Genomic DNA, 19,758 nt, shown 5'->3' on the forward strand with positions numbered 1-19,758 from the left:
TGAATGAGCTCCACAATGTTCATGAGCAGCATTCAGTTTACTTTGAGCATGATGACAACAAAAAGAACGTCAAGGCACCTCAGTGACAATATTAAGAACGGGATGAGAAGACAAAGATTAAACAGCTCAGGGAGGGCGACAGCAACATTCAAGGAGTATTGAATTGTACTGGGTTGTACATACATACGGTATATAATCTAAACAGCTACAACATTATGACCACTGACAGATAAAGTGAATAATATTGACCATCTTGTGACAACTCAGTGTTCTGCTGGGTAACTTTTGGAGCTGGCATCCATTCATGTGGATGTTATTTAGACATGTAGCCCCCACCTAGACCAGACCAGACACCCCCAACCCACAGCAATGACACTCCTTGGTGGCAGCAGTCATCCCCAGCAGAGTGCAGCCTAACACAGACACACACACACACACACACAAAAACACTTTAGGAACAACTTAAAAAAACATGAAGGTGTCGACCTGGCCTCCAAATTCACTAGATCCCAAACTGATCAAGTATCTGATCAAGTGTGGCCCAGAGAAAGAGCGAGATGGTGGATCACAGTGGTGGAAGTGTGAGGCTGGCGTCGCTCGACTGTTTGTTGCTGCTTGTCTTGACGGTGGCGTACTGAATACTCTTTTCAGTGGAAAAGAGGGCGATTGATCTGTTTTTCCCCCAGGTGTGGTGACGCCTTTGGTTAAATTATTCCATTGGAGATCCATGTGGTTTATTCCCTCCCCAGAGTGATGGCGCTTTGAGTTCGTTGGTGCTTGTTGGTCCTGGCCTGGTTTACGGCCAGTGTTTTCAATTAAGGTTTTCGAAATATTCCCAAATAAAGAACAATTTTACACATAGTATTCAGTCTCTGTGTCGTTTTCCTATCCCGGGAACGATTTTCTTTTGTTTTCCTCCTTTCATCCCCTGGTTAACACCTCGGGAGGTAACAGTAGTTACCTGTTTGGACAATATGGTACTATGAGGTCTATCAGATATGATGGAGCTAGGCCTTTCAGGGCCTTTAAGGCAAGGAGGAGGATTTTAAATTCAATTCTAGATTTTAAAGGGAGCTAAAACTGGGGTGATGTGATCTCTCTTGCTAATTCCTGTCAGTGCTCTTGCTGCAGCATTTTGAATCAATGGGAGGCTTTTTAAAGAGCTATTTGGAGCCAGACAGTAATGAATTACAATAATCAAGCCTGGAAGACACAATTTTGACAATATGTTGTTCCTTTAATTAATTAACATCTCACAAACACAGATTCACTTTTTAAAAAATGCTTTACTGGAAATATGGTAAACATTTGTATTTAGATTTAAATATGAGTGTTTCTGGTGGAGATTTAAAAAAAAAAAAACATCACAGTGGAGAAGGTCTAACATGACAAATATCAACAGCCATAATTCGGGGTCTCAAGGGTTTAATGAGCACGTTTACATGCTAGTCGTTAACGGATAATGAGATCTATGGAGGATTACGAACTCGGATAAAAAAACTTTTCACCATCTCTGACAGTTTGGTTTGCGAGAGCTGGAGGCGACTCAGGTAAACACATTTCTAGCGGATGACAAAGACGAGCTAACAACAACTATATTCTATATGGATCAAATGAATGATGAGCTTAATTCAACTTATTTAACTTTTGGTGGGCATGTGGATTTGCACAAATATAAATTCCTGTATTTCGTGATCATGTTGACCATTTATATTCTAATACTCTGTGGCAATTTGGGGATTTTTTGCATCATCTGCATTCAAAAAAGCCTTCATGAGCCTATGTACATTTTCATTGCAGCACTGTTGCTGAACTCTGCTGCTTTCAGCACTAACATCTACCCAAGACTTCTGATTGACTTTTTATCTAACCAGCAGGTCATATCTCGGTCACTTTGCAGTCTTCAGAGTTTTATTTATTATTCTTTAAGTGGTTCTGAATTCTTACTTTTGTCAGTGATGGCCTACGACAGGTACGTGTCTATATGCAAACCATTGCAATATGCAACTATCATGAGAAAAAGGACTGTCAACATTTTGCTGGTTTTCTCTTGGCTTGCGCCTGCTTGTCAGCTTGTACCATCGGTCATAATGAGCAGTAGTCTAAAACTCTGCAGCTTTACTTTGAATGCAGTTATTTGTAACAACGCATTGAGCAAACTTTACTGCATGACTTCCACAACAATATATTTAGCTTACGGTGTTTTTATCCTGCTGACCACTGTGCTCCTCCCAATGCTTTTCATTCTTTTCACTTACTCAAAGATATTTATAATCGCCATCCAAAGCTGCAGAGAAGTCAGGAACAAAGCTGCTCAGACCTGTTTACCTCACCTGCTGGTTTTATTTAGCTTTTCATGCTTGTGTTCATATGATGTGATTATAGCTCGACTGCAAATAGATTTCACCAAAACCGCTCGTTTGATAATGACTTTGCAAATAGTGATGTATCATCCTCTCTTCAATCCAATCATATACGGACTGAAAATGAAGGAAATCTCCAAACACCTTAAGAGGCTGTTTATCAGGCCAAAAATAACCGGTTTCTAGTTTCCACACCTAATAATTTATTAATGTAATGTACTTATTAATAATACAACTCAAAATAATACTTAATTTAATGACTTTATGCATATATCTCTGTCACGTTAATCGTATTATATTAATGAGTACTACTACTACCACTGTACTATACATACATACTACATGAATGGGATGCTAAGTATAGTGTTTTATACCTTTTATTAATCATATTTATTCATTTATTTAGACTTGCCCTGTCTCTGTGCTGCTTGCATTGTGTGGATTGTGAAGTGTTGTGTAATTATATTTAAATTAAAAGCCAGAAGGTGAAAGAGCTAATTTCATATCATGTATTTCTGTTCTGAAGTATCACTGGATGTGAATTTTATGTTTGTGCATCCTCAAGGGAAGGACTGTTTATTGTTCTCTGTTCTTTTAATTTATATAGGATCTGGTATTTCTGCACTGTTACTGTTTTCATGACGTACAATCGATAACTCTCAAAGCCCTAAAATCAACCGAAGCAGGCAGATGAATTAATATTGATTGCTCTGATGATTCCAGAGAAATCTCTTTAGGTTTTACATGAAACAATAACCTTTCTCTTTGTCTCTTAACAATAAATGTATATTGACTTATTTTTTTTGTGTGTGTTATGAGAAGCTAACTTTGTGAGAATTTTGTAGTAAAAGAGTTCATTTAAATTATAATTATTTTATTTTTCTGGAGAAATTAACTGGTTTTTGTGATCTAAAAAAAAAACACCTTACAAAGGTAAATCAAATCATGACTTTTGTTTTTATATTTTAAAAATGTCTTACGTTATTACCAATATGAGGCATTTTGGAGGAAAAAAATGAAAAATTTGAAATTACAAAATATGTACATTCTTTTATGATTTGATAAACTTTCAGCTGTATGTGAAATAGCACACTCCTGTCTTCATCTGATTAACTTCAAAAAGATCTTGTGAGGTTTTTTATGACATGGTCTCTTTGTTGTATTATACTAAAAGAGCCATGGGACACAAAATGCTTACAAAGCATCATTGGGATCTCATTGTTTAACCCTTTAACATTCTGATGAGTCGTATAAGATACCACTATCTTTCTGAGCCAGTCAGAGCTCTGTGCACAAGCTGTATTTGAGTAAATGCTGCATGCAACATATGCCTTTCTTCTGATTTCACTGATAAAGGTCAACATAGGATTCAACCAACACATTTTATCAAAACAAAATATAAGAAGTTATTGGGTTCACCTGAATTTATTTAACTGTGTACCAACTTTGATTACTCAAGAAGAATACCACATAGAGTGAATCTGACGATTGTGATAGAAACTTCAGAGTCGTGGCTTTAAAAAGAGAAAAAGACCATGAATGAGCTCCACAATGTTCATGAGCAGCATTTGGTTTACTTTGAGCATGATGACAACAAAAATAACGTCAAGGCACCTCAGTGACAATATAAAGAACGGGATGAGAAGACAAAGATTAAACAGTTCAGGGAGGGCGACAGCAACATTTAAGGAGTATTGAATTGTACTGTGTTCTACATACATACGGTATGTAATCTAAACAGCCACAACATTATGACCACCGACAGGTGAAGCGAATAATATTGACCATCTTGTGACAACTCAGTGTTCTGCTGGGAAACCTTTGGAGCTGGCATTCATTCATGTGGATGTTACTTAGACATGTAGCCCCCACCTAGACCAGACCAGACAACCCCACCCCACAGCAATGACACTCCTTGGTGGCAGCAGTCATCCACAGCAGAGTGCAGCCTAACACAGACACACACAAAAACACTTTAGGAACAACTTAAAAAAACATGAAGGTGTCGACCTGGCCTCCGACCCTAACCCCAAACTGATCAAGTATCTGTGGGATGATCCAAGAGGACCCTCCCCTCAAAGGCCCCCACTAACAACAGGACACCCTCAGAAGGCCCATGTCCATTCTGTTTTGGGAAGGTGGTCATAATGTTATGCCTGACTAGTCTGTATGTTGCACTGGTATATGAACCACATGATACCAATAAATACCAGTGCTCCATTTTCATTTCGATTATTTCCTGAAATCTTATTTCTGCAAAATCATGAGAAGTTACAGAACTGAAGTGTTGAACACGTGTGACCTTTATCTTGAATGTATTATTGTAACAATGTATTAACTAGTCCCTGAGTATGAGTTATCAAAGGCATCAAAGCATCCTCAGAAACACTATAGTGGAGATGGGCTCACGTAACAAATATCATGACGCATTGCTTCAGGTCTCAAGGGTTTACTGAACGTGTCATGTTAGTTGTAAACAGTTAATGAGGACGGTGAAGGATAAAGCAGTGTCATAAAAACTCATGAACCCGCTCTTCACTTTTTTAGCGAGTGATACAGATGCTGTTTTACGGCACTTCATTCAGTTTTTATGGATCTGATGAACGATGATTTTAATGAAACTTATTTAACTTTTGGTGGGTATGTAGAACTGCACAGATATAAATTCCTGTATTTTGTGATCATGTTTACTCTTTATGTCCTAATACTGTGCAGTAATTCGACCATCCTTTGCATCATCTGGATTCAAAAAAGCCTTCATGAGCCTATGTACATTTTTATTGCTGCTTTGTTGCTGAATTCTATTCTTTTCAGCACTAATATCTACCCCAAACTTCTAATGGACATTGTTTCTGACCAGCAGATCATATCCCGTTCACTGTGTACCTTTCAGAGTTTTATTTATTACTCTTTGGGTGGTTCTGAATTCTTACTCTTGGCAGTGATGGCCTATGACAGGTACGTGTCTATATGTAAACCTCTGCAATATGCAACTATCATGAGACAATCAACTGTAAATGTTTTGTTGGTTTTGTCTTGGCTTTTGCCTGCTTGTCAGGTTGCGTCAATAGCTGCAGTGGGTACCAGCATCAAACTCTGCAGCTTTACTTTAAATGGATTTTTTTGCAATAATGCTATTTACAAGCTTTTCTGCATGACCCCGAAAACACTGTCAGTATATGGCATGTTTGTGCTGTTCAATACTGCGCTCCTCCCAATGCTTTTCATTCTTTTCACTTACTCAAAGATATTTATGATCGTCTACCAAAGCTGCAGGGAAGTCAGGAACAAAGCTGCTCAGACCTGTTTACCTCATGTGCTGGTTTTAATTAGCTTTTCGTGCTTGTGTTCATACGATGTGATTATAGCTCGACTACAAATTGATCTTCCCAAAACCGCTCATTTCATAATGACTTTGCAAATAGTGATGTATCATCCTCTCTTCAATCCAATCATATACGGACTGAACATGAAGGAAATCTCCAAACACCTCAAGAGGCTGTTTGTGAAAGAGAACTCAACTAACGACATCCCATGTGCAGTCATTTCTACTGTGACATAAATTACAAAGATCTGGTTTAGCTCCAGTGTGAACATGCGTTGGCAACGACACTGTAAAACATTATGCCCCCATTCCATTACATTATGTGTACGTATTTGTAATACGTACACACGGCCTTTGTGTGTGGAGTTTGCATGTTCTCCCTGTGTCTGTGAGGATTCTCTCCAGCTTCCTCCTCCCCTCCAAAGACTTTGCTTTTCACTTTTCCACTGGTGATTGTAAATTGGCCGTAGGTGTGAGTGTCTGATTGTCTGTCTGTGTTAGCCGTGTATGAACTATGTGAATGCCCATCACTTAGTGGTGTACTCATTTGGTAACCATGAGTTGCCTTTGGATGGTGGGAGGATGCTGGAATACCCGGAGCAGACACAGGGGGAGCATGCAAACTCCACACAGAGTTGGATTTGACTAGGACTACAAAGAGCTTTAGTGATATCACTGTTTGTAATTGTGACAAGCGACATGACACCAACATACTTGTAATAGTCTGTTTAAGTTTGAGCCTGTGACCATCAGAACAGGCCCAAAAGCAAATTTCTAAAGAGAATAAAACCTTCCACAAACTAAACTCCATTGGCAGGAACCCTGTATCAATTCTGCACCACTAAATGAAGCTCATTTGGGGTTGGAGAAAAGTAAATGTTCAGACCAGCTACCATCTTGAAGAACATGAAGTAACATTTGTAATTGCACCTACCTCTGTGGGTTCAGGCCTCCAGAATGTGACGAGGCTGCTGACATGTTGTGTGTGGAGGTTAATGAGGACGTGACCCAGTCTGATAAAACCATTGCACGGTTAATTTTCCTAGTTCTGCAACAACACACCAGCAGCATTTCAAGGGCAACTGTAAAAAATAAGATGCTGGACACAGGGTTTGTAGGAGACTGTTTGGTTCTGTGACTTGTTTCGTTGACTCTACGTCATCTTTGACCATTTTAATGGATGCTGGGTTAAATGTGACATATATAACTCTAGATGGACACGTGGAGGTGCACAGATACAGATATCTTTATTTTGTGATCATGTTGACTGCTTATATTCTGATAATATGCTGCAATGCCACCATTACATATCTCATTGTTATTCACCTTGACCTCCATGAGCCCATGTACATGTTTGTTGCTGCTCTGTTGATCAACTCTATTCTTTTCAGCACTAACATCTACCCAAAGCTTCTGATTGACTTTTTATCTGACAAACAGATCATCTCTTATCCAGCTTGTCTCTTTCAGGCCTTGATATTTTACTCTTTAAGCTGTTCAGAATTTTTACTGCTGGCAGCCATGTCCTATGACAGATATGTGTCTATATGTAAACCTCTGCAATATCCAATGATCATGAGAAAAACAACAGTCAATGTTTTGCTTGCTTTAGCCTGGCTTGTGCCTGCCTGTCACGTTATGGTGCCTATTGCGCTAAACATTAATAACAAGCTCTGTAGATTAATTCTGAAAGGAATTTTTTGTAACAACATAAGTAATGATCTTTACTGTGTGACCTCCAGAGCACTGCAGATATTTGGTATAGTAACTCTATTTAACATTGCAATCTTTCCCATGCTCTTTATAATTTTCACATACACAAGAATACTCATAGTAGCTCACTGGAGTTGTGGAGAAGTCAGGAAAAAGACTGCACAGACCTGTTTGCCTCACCTTCTGGTTTTAATCAACTATTCTTGTTTGCTCACGTATGATGTTATTATTATTAAACTGGAGTCAGATTTTCCAAAGATTGCACGTTTTATAATGACACTGCAGATTGTGACATATAATCCTCTCTTCAACACAATCATATACGGCCTGAAAATGCAGAAAATCTCCAAACACTTAAAAAAGTTGTTCTCCCGGGCCAAATTGAATTAATTACTTCATTTACAATCCTCTTTTTATAAACTGTTGTTATATTAAGAAAGAGATGTGAGGACTTGATGTTTAATTCTTTGACAGTATTTATTGTGGGGATTTATTTGATGGTGTAAGTCTATGGTAAATACTTTTCGTACTTTTCAACGATATTTCTAATTGCCTAGCAAAGCTGTAGGGACGTCAGGAACAAAGGTGCTCAGATCTATTTACCTCACCTGGTGGTTTTAAATAGCTTTTCATACTTGTGTTCATGCAATGTGATTATAGCTTGACTGCAAATAGATTTGACCAAAACATTTGATATCGTTTGACAATGACTTTACAAATAGTGACGTGTCGTCCTCTGTTCAAGCCAATCATATAAGGACTGAAAATAAAGGAAATCTCCAAACACCTTAAGAGGCTGTTTGTGAAAGAAAATCCAACGATGTTACATGTGCAGTCATTTCGACTGAACATACTTTTAATCTTTAGAAAGATTAATTTCATCAGGGAGGGATCACCGTCCAAATGGTCTCTTTTTGGTTCGGCCTAAATAAAATAAAATGACAAATTTCTGAAAAAAAGAAGATGTTAATTAAATCTGTCTGACGTTTGGATAAACTTTAAAACTTGCTATTAGAACTTTATCATATTATCATTATTATTATCATTATTTTATGATACAGTGCATGGCCTACGATGCTTTGTGTTGTTTATCTGTGTTTGATTGTTTGCTTATGTAGTTTTTCATTATCCTTGTCCTTTTATATCATTTATATTTCTTTCCTCTTTGTTTTTCATAAACAAGCACAACATCACATGTCATTTGAATTTTCCATATACAATACGGACAAACAATAAAGATATTGTAACTATACGTAACTAATAAAAAACTAATAAAAAAAAGATATGAATATAGTGAAAATGAGAGAATGGTAACCTGGTAATCTTTTCTGCAATTATTATCATTACATTTTCATCTTTAACCCCCCTCATGCATACATTTGATGTTAAATTAACGGCTCTGGTTAAAGTTACCAATGATCTCCTCATGGCTTCAGACAATGGACTTGTCTCTATACTTGTCCTGCTAGATCTCAGTGTTGCATTTGACCCTATTCATCACAATATTCTACTACAGAGACTTGAAAGTGTGATCAAGATTACAGAAACTACACTAGACTGGTTTGAATCATATCTGTCAGACAGATTCCAGTTTGTCCATGTAAACAACAACTCTTCTATATATACCAAAGTAAGCTATGGAGTTCCGCAGGGTTCTGTGCTAGGACCAATATTGTTCACATTATACATGCTTCCCTTAGGCAATATATTTAGAAACCACGGCATAAACTTCCATTGCTACGCAGATGATACCCAGCTATATTTATCCATGAAACCAGATGAAACTAATCAGCTGGTTAAACTCCAAGCATGCTTTAAAGACATAAAGGCTTGGATGACCTGTAATTTTCTACTTTTAAACTCAGACAAAACAGAAGTTATTGTATTTGGCTCTAAAAATGTCATAGATTCATTATCTAATCACCTGCTTTTGTTGGATGGCATTACCTTGGCCTCCAGTACTACTGTGAAAAACCTTGGTGTTATATTTGACCAGGATATGTCCTTTAATTCTCACATAAAGCAGGTAACCAGGACTGCTTTCTTTCACGTTCGTAATATCATCAAAATTAGGAACATCCTTTCTCAGAATGATGCGGAAAAGCTAGTTCATGCATTTTTGTCTTCCAGGCTGGATTATTGTAACTCGTTACTGTCTGGCTGTTCAAGTAGCTCTTTAAAAAGCCTCCAATTGATTCAAAACGCTTCCAGCAAGAGCACTGACAGGAATTAGCAAGAGAGATCATATTACTCCAGTATTAGCTTCTCTTCATTGGCTCCCTCTAAAATCTAGAATTGAATTTAAGATCCTCCTCCTTACATACAAGGCCCTGAAAGGCCTAGCTCCATCATATATGAAAGACCTCATAGTACTATACTGTCCCAACAGATCACTACCATCTCTAAGTGCAGGTCTACTTGTGGTTCCTAGAGTTTCTAAAAGTAGAATGGGAGGTAGAGCCTTCAGCTATCAGGCTCCTCTCCTATGGAACCAGCTCCCAGTTTGGGTTCAGGAGGCAGACACAGTCTCTACGTTTAAGGTCAGGACTAAGACTTTCCTTTTTGACAAAGCTTATAGTTAGGGCTGGACTTAACCATCCCTTAGCTATGCTGCTATAGGCCTAGGCAGCAGGGGGACGATGTACTGAGGACGTGTCCTCTCCTCTTTCTTCTCTGTCTCCTGTCCTCTAATATCTTATCATTTTATTTTCTATCTCTTATAATTTACTAAACATTGTGTCTTACTCTCTCCCCTCCTCTACCCCCCCCCTCCATCCTCTTGTGAGGGTCTCTGGTCTGGAGTGCTGAATATCTGACCTGTTCTAAGCTACATCTGCTGCTGTGGCCTCATCAACCAGCCCGGTCTTCGTGGTCTGGAGTGCTGTGTATCAGATCTGTGGAGCTCCATAAACTACATCTGCCCCAGTCGTCATGGCCTCCTCCAGTTATCCACTCCTACCTAGACGAACAATTCACCAACATGCCCAAGACTCCTGTTATACTCACAAACTGTCTCACGGATCATCAGCTATGTTATATTATTAGACCTTATATGTTTCCTTCGGCTTGATGTATGTATCTATGACAGAAGTTTGTTTATCTTGTTTCTCCTGCTCTACTTTTCTCTCTATCTTCTCTGTTTCTACCCGGCTGGCCTTCGGCAGATGGGTCCCTTCATATGAGCTGGGTTCTGCTCAAGGTTTCTTCTTGTTAAAAGGGAGTTTTTCCTTGCCACCGTCGCCCTCAGGCTTGCTCTGGAGGTTGCAGGCTGGTATTTTGAAGCGTCTTGAGGCGATTTTATTGTTATTGGCGCTATATGAATAAAACTGAATTGAATTGAACTGAATTGAGTGAAATCACAGTGTTGAGTTGAAACAAGAAAAGATCTTTAGAACATTTTGGAAGGTGTGTAAAAGTAACACCACACATTTTTGTTCAATGGCAGCCTGTGTCCAAAGGGACTGTAAGGGGTGGACGCAGGAGGCCGAAGAGGCCCTGCAGGATTGCTTTGACTTCACAGACTGGGAGGCCCTCTGTCAGCCTCAAGGGGAAGACATCAGCAGCATGGCTGCCTGCATCACTGAATATATCAAATTCTGTAAGAATACTGTCGTACACCGCCGTGGATCACCAGCGGCCTGAGGAGTCTGCTGAACGACAAAAGGAGAGCCTTCAGGTCTTGAGACAAGGAGGAGCTAAGGAGTGTCCAGCACCAACTGCTGGACAAGCTGAGGGAGTGCAAGGACTCCTACAGGACGAAACTGGAGGCCAAACTCCAGCAGAAGAATATGAGTGAGGTGTGGTCAGGAATGACGGACATAACTTGTCGGGGCGGCTATGGCTCAGTAGGTAGAGCAGATTGTCCATGAACCGAAGGGTTAGCGGTTCAAGCCATGGTCATGCCATGGTCATGTGCCATATGCCGAAGTGTCCTTGAGCAAGACGCGAGACACTGAACCCCCAGTGTGTGAATGTGTGTGTGCTTGTGTGAGTGAATGGGTGGATGTGTCTCTGACTGTAAAAGCGCTTTGAGTACCTTAGGGTAGGTAGAAAAGCGCTATATAAGAGCAAGACCATTTACTCCTGTGGGGAGAGAGACAGGCTGTCTGAAGGAAATCTGGAGCGTGTGGGCGAGCTTACCACATTCTTCAACAGGTTTAGCTCTTGGAACCCTGTCTCCCCTACCCCATTCCCCCACACCTCCCCAATTCCTGCAGTGACTCCAACAACCCTGGAGGAAGGGGACAGCTCCTTCGCCCCTTAACATCCTTGATAGGGATGTGGAATGGTGGAGGAGTAAAGATACCTAGGAGTGACCAAGTGACATGTTGTAATATAGCTTTTTTCTATATATATGTTGTGATAGATATTTTTAATCTATCTGTCTGTCTATCCATCTTAGAAAAAAAAAACATCATAGCAACAGTAAAATTTGGTGGTGGTAGTGTGATGAGCTGAGGCTGTTTTGCTGCTTCAGGACCTGGAAGACTTACTGTGATAAAAGGAATCATGAATTCCTCTGCCTACCAAAATATCCTGAAGGAGAATGTCCGACTGATCTGTTGGGGGCCTCAAGTCGAGGTGAACTTGGGTTCTGCAGCAGGACAATGATCCAAAACACTCCAGCAAGTCCACCTCTGATTGGTTGAAGAAAAACTAAATGAAGACTTTGGCCTAACCTAGTCAAAGTCTTGGCCTGAACCCTATTGAGATGCTGTGGCACGACCTTAAAAAGGCAGTTCATGCTGGAAAACCCTCCAATGTGGCTGAATTACAACTATTCTGAAAATATAAATGTGCCAACATTCCTCCACAGGTGGAAAAGACTCATTTAAAATGATCACAAATGCTTGGTTGCAGCAGTTGCTGCTGAGGGTGGCTCAATCAGTTTTTAGGTTTAGGGGACAAACACTTCTTCACATGGGGCCATGTAGATTTGGATTTTGTTTTCCCTTAATTATGAAAACCTTAATTCAAAAAATGGATTTTGTGTTTACATGTGTTATCTTTGACTAATATTTAAACTTGCCTGATCGGAAACATTTAAGTGTGACAAACATGCAAGAGGGAAAGAAAGAAAGACAGAAAAAGAAATTAGGAAGGAAGTAACACTTTGTCAGACCGCTGTACCTCTGCGGGTTCAGGCCTCCAGAGTGTGACGATGCTGCTGACATGTTGTGTGTGGAGGTTAATGAGGACGTGACCCAGTCTGATAAAACCATTGGGTGGTGCATTTTACCAGTTCTGCAACCACACACTAATAGCATTTCAAGGGCAACTGTAAAGAATAAGATGCTGGACACAGGGTTTGTAGGAGACTGTTTGGTTCTGTGACTTGTTTCGTTTCATTCTACATCATCTTTGACCATTTTAATGGATGCTGGGTTAAATGTGACATATATAACTCTAGATGGACACGTGGAGGTGCACAGATACAGATATCTTTATTTTGTGATCATGTTGACTGCATATATTCTGATAATATGCTGCAATGCCACCATTACATATCTCATTGTTATTCACAGTGACCTCCATGAGCCCATGTACATGTTCGTTGCTGCTCTGTTGATCAACTCTATTCTTTTCAGCACTAACATCTACCCAAAGCTTCTGATTGACTTTTTATCTGAAAAACAGATCATCTCTTATCCAGCTTGTCTCTTTCAGGCCTTTATATTTTACTTTTTAAGCTTTTCAGAATTTTTATTGCTAGCAGCCATGTCCTATGACAGATATGTGTCCATATGTAAACCTCTGCAATATCCAATGATCATGAGAAAAACAACAGTCAGTGTTTTGCTTGCTTTAGCCTGGCTTGTGCCTGCCGTTCACCTTATGGTACCTGTTGTGGTAGTTGGTAAAAATAAGCTCTGTAGCTTTAGTCTGAAAGGAATTTTTTGTCACAACTCAGGTTACGATCTTTACTGTGTGACCTCCAGCGAACTGTCTGTATTCGGTGTAATTATTCTATGTAACACTGCACTTTTCCCCATGCTCTTTATAGTTTTCACATACACAAGAATACTCATAGTAGCTCACCGGAGTTGTGGAGAAGTCAGGAGGAAGGCTGCACAGACCTGTTTGCCTCACTTGCTGGTTTTAATCAACTATTCTTGTTTGCTCACGTATGACGTTACTATTGCTAAACTGGAGTCAGATTTTCCAAAGATTGCACGTTTTATAATGACACTGCAGACTGTGACATATAATCCTCTCTTCAACCCAATCATATACGGCCTGAAAATGCAGAAAATCTCCAAACACTTAAAAAAGTTGTTCTCCCGGGCCAAAGTGAATTAATGACTTAATTTACTATCCTCTTTTTTCAAAATTGTTGTTACATTAAGGAAGAGATGTGAGGAATTGATGTTTAATTCTTTGACAGTATTTATTGTGGGGATTTATTTGACAGTGTAAATCTATAGTAAATACTTTTCATACTTTTCACTCAACGATATTTATAATTGCCTAGCAAAGCTGTAGGGACGTCAGGAACAAAGGTGCTCAGATCTGTTTACCTCACCTGCTGGTTTTAAATAGCTTTTCATACTTGTGTACATGCAATGTGTTATAGCTTGACTGCAAATAGATTTTTCCAAAACATTTGATATCGTTTGATAATGACTTTACAAATAGTAACGTGTCGTCCTCTGTTCAAGCCAATCATATATGGACTGAAAATAAAGGAAATCTCCAAAAACCTTAGGAGGCTGTTTGTAAAAGAAAATTCAACGATGTTACATGTGCAGTCGTTTCGACTGAACATATTTTTAATCTTTAGAAAGATTAATTTCATCAGGGAGGGATCACCGTCCAAATGGTCTCTTTTTGGTTCGGCCTATGTAAAATAAAATGACAAATTTCTGAAAAAACAAGATGTTAATTAAATAAATCTGACGTTATTATTATTCTATGATACAGTGCATGGGTTACCATGCTTTGTGTTTTTTATCTGTGTTTGATTGTTTGCTTATGCAGTTTTTCATGATCCTTGTCCTTTTATACTATTTTTATTTCTTTCCTCTTTGTCCGTACTGTATATGGAAAATTCAAATGACGTGAGATGTAGTGTTTTTTTATAAAAATATAAAAAAAACAATGAAGATATTGTTAAAAATAATGATTAAAAAAATAAATAAAGATATGAATATAGTGAAAATGAGAGAATGGTAACCTGGTAATCTTTTCTGCAATTATTATCATTTCATTACTTCATTTATTTTTATCTTTAACCCCCCTCAAGCATATATTTGATGTTAAATCACAGTGTTGAGTTTAAACAAGAAAAGATCTTTAGTTATTACTTAGCTTTCTGAGTTTTTTTTTCTGGGTTCTAAGTTGAGCTGAGTTTGCCATTTTTAAGGCAGCAGGTGAAGTTTTACTAATGAAGTTGTTCTATGTTTGATTCATTATATAGACCATATATGGTTAAAATTGTTGTAATATTTATGAACTCTAAGGCAGAGACTTTTATTTTTATGCCTAGTAACTCTGATTGTGGATGTGCTGGCCACTGGCCAGTTGACCCCCAGTGACCTGTTCAGGCACCCAGAATTGCTTCTGCTCCTGTCATCAAGTTATCTGATTGATAACTATATTTTTCCAACATGAGCTCATCTTTTCGTGACCTACAGTCAGTCTTACCATATGAATGCAAAGCACTTAGTGGTGTGCACCACTTCCCATGTGGTTACCATGAGTTAATGAGCATGTCTTTGGATGGTGGGAGCATACTGGAATATTCAGACCAGACACAAGTGATTTCCTGATTTCTTATTTTTTTGCATGTTTGTCACACCGAAATGTTTCAGATCATCAAACAAATTCAAATATTAGTCAAATATAACAGAAAATGCAGTTTTTAAATGAAGATTTTTATTATTGAGGGGGAAAAAATCCAAGCCTTACAAAGTGAAGTAGACCAAAAGATTCTCAAAAGCTAGACATTCAACGAAATCCAGGAACAAATGAGAAAGAAAGTGATTGAGATCTATCAGTCTTAAAAAATAAGGTTATAAAGCCTTTTAAAAAAAAATTGGGACTCCAGTGAACCACAGTGAGAGACATTATCCACAAATGGTGAAAACATGATAAACCTTCCCAGGAGTTGCCCGCAGTCCAAAATTACTCAAAGAGCTCAGCAACGTTTCATCCAAGAGGTCACAAAAGACACCACAACAGCATACAAAGGACTGAGGTCTCACTTGCCTCAGTTAAGGTCAGTGGTCATGACTCCATTGTAATAAAGAGGCTGGGCAAAAATGGCCTGCATGGCAGAGTTCAAGACCAAAACAACTGCTGAGCAAAAAGAACATAAAGGCTTGTCTCAGTTTGGCCATATTGATGATCCCCAAGACTTTTGAGAAAATACTCTGTAGACTGTAGACTGTAGACAAAAGTTGAACATTTTGGAAGGTGTGTAAAAGTAACACCACACATTTTTGTTCAATGACAGCCTGTGTCCAAAAGGACTGTAAGGGGGTGGACGCAGGAGGCCGAAGAGGCCCTGCAAGACTGCTTTGACTTCACAGACTGGGAGGCCCTCTGTCAGCCTCAAGGGGAAGACATCAGCAGCATGGCAGACTGCATCACCGAATATATCAAATTCTGTAAGAATATTGTCGTACACCCCCGGACTGCCCGCTGTTTCGCCAACAATAAGCCATGGATCACCAGCGGCCTGAGGAGTCTGCTGAACGACAAAAGGAGAGCCTTCAGGTCTTGAGACAAGGAGGAGCTAAGGAGGGTACAGCACCAACTGCTGGACAAGCTGACGCAGTGCAAGGACTCCTACAGGACGAAACTGGAGGCCAAACTCCAACAGAAGAATATGAGTGAGGTGTGGTCAGAAATGACGGACATAACTGGCTGTGGGGGGAGAGACAGGCTGTCTGAAGGAAATCTGGAGCGTGCGAGCGAGCTTAACACGTGCTTCAACAGGTTTAGCTCTTGGAACCCTGTCTACTCTACCCCAGTCCCCCACACCTCCACAATTCCTCCAACGACCCCGCATCTCAAGTCTCCTTCACCCTTTGCAGTGAGACTTTTGGTTCCCTTTCTATGATTTCTCCAGTGCCTTCAACAACATCCAGCCTTTGTTGCTGGGTGGGAAGCTATGGTCGATGGTTGTTGGTGAATCAGCTGTCTCCTGGATCACTGACTACCTGACAGACAGGCCACAGTTTGTGCGTTTGGAAAGTGTCCTGTCTGACGTGGTGGTGAGTGGTGTGGGACCCCACAGGGGACTGTTCTTGCTCTGTTCCTGTTCATCTTATACACCACTGACTTTCAGCACAACTCTGAGTCATGTCACATACATATACTTTTTGATGACTCTGCAGTTGTGGGTTTATACGGTGGTGGAGGTGATGATGAGGAGTATCAAGGACTGGTGATTGACCTCAGGAAGAAGGGAACAGTTCCTCTGCCCCTTACCATCCTTGATAGGGATGTGGAGGTGGTGGAGGAGTAAAGATACCTAGGAGTAACCAAGTGACATGTTGTAATATAGCTTTTTTTATATATATGTATATATGTTGTGATAGATATTTTTCAGTCTGTCTGTTCTGTCCGTCCATCCGTCCGTCCATCCATCCATCCATCCATCTCAGAAAAAAAAACATCATAGCAACAGTAAATTTTGGTGGTGGTAGTGTGATGATCTGAGGCTGTTTTGCTGCTTCAGGACCTGGAAGACTTATTGTGATAAAAGGAACCATGAATTCCTCTGTCTACCAAAATATCCTGAAAGAGAATGTCCGACTGACCTGTTGGGGGCCTCAAGTCGCAGTGAACTCAGGTTCTGCAGCAGGACAATGATCCAAAACACTCCAGCAAGTCCACCTCTGATTGGTTGAAGAAAAACTAAATGAAGACTTTGGCCTTTTTCACATGGGGCCATGTAGATTTGGATTTTGTTTTCCCTTAATTATGAAAAACTTAATTTAGAAAGAAAGAAAGAAAGAAAGAAAGAAAGAAAGAAAGAAAGAAAGAAAGAAAGAAAGAAAGAAAGAAATTAGGAAGGAAGTAACACTTTGTCACACTGCTGTACCTCTGCGGGTTCAGGCCTCCAGAGTGTGATGATGCTGCTGACATGTTTGTGGAGGTTAATGAGGTTGTGACCCAGTCTGATAAAACCATTGGATGGTTCATTTTCCCAGTTCTGCAACAACACACCAGCAGCATTTCAAGGGCAACTATAAAGAATAAGATGCTGGACACAGGGTTTGTAGGAGACTGTTTGGTTCTGTGACTTGTTTCGTTTAATATTCTGACATCATCTTAGACCATTTATGGATGGGTTAATTGTCAGTTTAAACAACTAGAGTACATGTGGCAAAGTGACAGATAATGCAGATATCTTTATTTTGTGATCATGTTGACTGCATATATTCTGATAATTTGCTGCAATGCCACCATTACATATCTCATTGTTATTCACAGTGACCTCCATAAGCCCATGTACATGTTCATTGCTGCTCTGTTGATCAACTCTATTCTTTTCAGCACTAACATCTACCCAAAGCTTCTGATTGACTTTTTATCTGAAAAACAGATCATCTCTTATCCAGCTTGTCTCTTTCAGGTCTTTATATTTTACTCTTTAAGCTGTTCAGAATTTTTACTGCTGGCAGCCATGTCCTATGACAGATATGTGTCCATATGTAAACCTCTGCAATATGCAATGATCATGAGAAAAACAACAGTCAATGTTTTGCTTGCTTTAGCCTGGCTTGTGCCTGCCTGTCACATTATGGTACCTGTTGCGCTAAACATTAATAACAAGCTTTGTAGATTCAGTCTGAAAGGAATTTTTTGTAATAACTCAGGTTACGATCTTTACTGTGTGACCTCCAGCGCACTGTCTATATACGGTGTAATTGTTCTATTTAACACTGCACTTTTTCCCATGCTCTTTATAATTTTCACATACACAAGAATACTCATAGTAGCTCACCGGAGTTGTGGAGAAGTCAGGAGGAAGGCAGTACAGACCTGTTTGCCCCACTTGCTGGTTTTAGTCAACTATTCTTGTTTGCTCACCTATGATGTTATTATTGTTAAACTGGAGTCAGATTTTCCAAAGATTGCACGTTTTATAATGACACTGCAGATTGTGACATATAATCCTCTCTTCAACCCAATCATTTACGGCCTGAAAATGCAGAAAATCTCCAAACACTTAAAAAAGTTGTTCTCTCGGGCCAAAGTGAATTAATTACTTCATTAGCAATCCTCTTTTTTTAAAATTGTCGTTATATTAAGGAAGAGATGTGAGGATTTGATGTTTAATTCTTTGACAGTATTTATTGTGTTGATTTGTTGACAGTGTAAGTCTATGGTAAATACTTACTTAATACTTTTCACTGAACGATATTTCTAATTGCCTAGCAAAGCTGTAGGGACGTCAGGAACAAAAGTGCTCAGATCTATTTACCTCACCTGCTGGTTTTAAATAGCTTTTCATTCTTGTGTTCATGCGATGTGATTATAGCTTGACTGCAAATAGATTTGACCAAAACATTTAATATCGTTTGATAATGACTTCATAAATAGTGACGTATCGTCCTCTGTTCAAGCCAATCATATATGGACTGAAAATAAAGGAAATCTCCAAACACCTTAAGAGGCTGTTTGTGAAACAAAATTCAAGGATGTTACATGTGCAGTCATTTCGACTGAACATATTTTTAATCTTTCTAAAGATTAAAAATAGGGAGGGATCACCATCCAAATGGTCTCTTTTTGGTTCGGCCTAAATAAAATAAAATGACAAATTTCTGAAAAAACAAGATGTTAATTAAATCTGTCTGACCTTTGGATAAACTTTAAAACTTGCCATTAGTACTTTAATTTTATTATTATTATTATTATTATTATTATTATTATTTTACAGATACAGTGCATGGGTTACCATGCTTTGTGTTTTTTATCTGTGTTCGATTGTTTGTATGTAGTTTTTCATGATCCTTGTCCTTTTATATCATTTATATTTCTTTCCTCTTTGTTTTTCATAAACAAGCACAACATTTCATGTCATTTGAATTTTCCATATACAATACGGACAAACAATAAAGATATTGTAACTATACGTAACTAATAAAAAACTAATAAAAAAAAAGATATGAATATAGTGAAAATGAGAGAATGGTAACCTGGTAATCTTTTCTGCAATTATTATCATTACATTTTCATCTTTAACCCCCCTCATGCAATCTTGATCACAAGTGTGATCAAGATTACAGGAACTACACTAGACTGGTTTGAATCATATCTGTCAGACAGATTCCAGTTTGTCCATGTAAACAACAACTCCTCTATACATACCAAAGTAAGCTATGGAGTTCCGCAGGGTTC

The 19,758-nt window shown here is 39.0% G+C and overlaps 5 protein-coding genes across 5 annotated transcripts; all 5 read left to right on the plus strand.

Annotated features, from left to right (window-relative positions):
• Window positions 1–1,604: 1,604 nt before the first annotated feature.
• On the plus strand, window positions 1,605–2,549 carry LOC125017951 (olfactory receptor 51E1-like). Its single transcript, XM_047601523.1, has one exon. It carries the CDS (start codon window positions 1,605–1,607, stop codon window positions 2,547–2,549), a length of 945 nt encoding a protein of 314 aa, XP_047457479.1.
• Window positions 2,550–4,944: 2,395 nt separating this feature from the next.
• Window positions 4,945–5,925, plus strand: LOC125017179 (olfactory receptor 10AG1-like). Its single transcript, XM_047600043.1, has one exon. It carries the CDS (start codon window positions 4,954–4,956, stop codon window positions 5,923–5,925), a length of 972 nt encoding a protein of 323 aa, XP_047455999.1. The 5' UTR covers window positions 4,945–4,953.
• Window positions 5,926–6,861: 936 nt separating this feature from the next.
• Window positions 6,862–7,791, plus strand: LOC125017181 (olfactory receptor 2AT4-like). Its single transcript, XM_047600045.1, has one exon. The coding sequence runs from the start codon at window positions 6,865–6,867 to the stop codon at window positions 7,789–7,791; it is 927 nt and encodes a 308-aa protein (XP_047456001.1). The 5' UTR covers window positions 6,862–6,864.
• Window positions 7,792–12,771: 4,980 nt separating this feature from the next.
• LOC125017182 (olfactory receptor 6M1-like) lies at window positions 12,772–16,126 on the plus strand. The gene is made up of 2 exons (XM_047600046.1): window positions 12,772–13,692; window positions 15,857–16,126. The coding sequence occupies exons 1-2, from the start codon at window positions 12,775–12,777 to the stop codon at window positions 16,124–16,126; spliced, it is 1,188 nt and encodes a 395-aa protein (XP_047456002.1). The 5' UTR covers window positions 12,772–12,774.
• Window positions 16,127–16,523: 397 nt separating this feature from the next.
• LOC125017185 (olfactory receptor 2AT4-like) lies at window positions 16,524–18,619 on the plus strand. Its single transcript, XM_047600049.1, has 4 exons — window positions 16,524–16,626; window positions 16,743–16,869; window positions 17,467–17,625; window positions 17,758–18,619. Exons 1-4 carry the CDS (start codon window positions 16,524–16,526, stop codon window positions 18,617–18,619), a joined length of 1,251 nt encoding a protein of 416 aa, XP_047456005.1.
• The last annotated feature ends 1,139 nt before the right edge of the window (window positions 18,620–19,758 follow it).

This window comes from Mugil cephalus, chromosome 12 (assembly GCF_022458985.1).
Source record: "Mugil cephalus isolate CIBA_MC_2020 chromosome 12, CIBA_Mcephalus_1.1, whole genome shotgun sequence".
Lineage (NCBI taxonomy): Eukaryota > Metazoa > Chordata > Actinopteri > Mugiliformes > Mugilidae > Mugil > Mugil cephalus.

Coding starts and splice junctions, on each gene's coding strand:
- LOC125017951 (XM_047601523.1), top strand. CDS start 1,605: ATGGATCAAATGAATGATGAGCTTAATTCAACTTATTTAACTTTTGGT.
- LOC125017179 (XM_047600043.1), top strand. CDS start 4,954: ATGGATCTGATGAACGATGATTTTAATGAAACTTATTTAACTTTTGGT.
- LOC125017181 (XM_047600045.1), top strand. CDS start 6,865: ATGGATGCTGGGTTAAATGTGACATATATAACTCTAGATGGACACGTG.
- LOC125017182 (XM_047600046.1), top strand. CDS start 12,775: ATGGATGCTGGGTTAAATGTGACATATATAACTCTAGATGGACACGTG. Junction 13,693..15,856: donor AGTTGTTCTCCCGGGCCAAA/GTGAATTAATGA, acceptor GTTCAATGACAG/CCTGTGTCCAAAAGGACTGT.
- LOC125017185 (XM_047600049.1), top strand. CDS start 16,524: ATGGTTGTTGGTGAATCAGCTGTCTCCTGGATCACTGACTACCTGACA. Junction 16,627..16,742: donor GTCTGACGTGGTGGTGAGTG/GTGTGGGACCCC, acceptor ATGACTCTGCAG/TTGTGGGTTTATACGGTGGT. Junction 17,626..17,757: donor AATAAGATGCTGGACACAGG/GTTTGTAGGAGA, acceptor CAGATAATGCAG/ATATCTTTATTTTGTGATCA.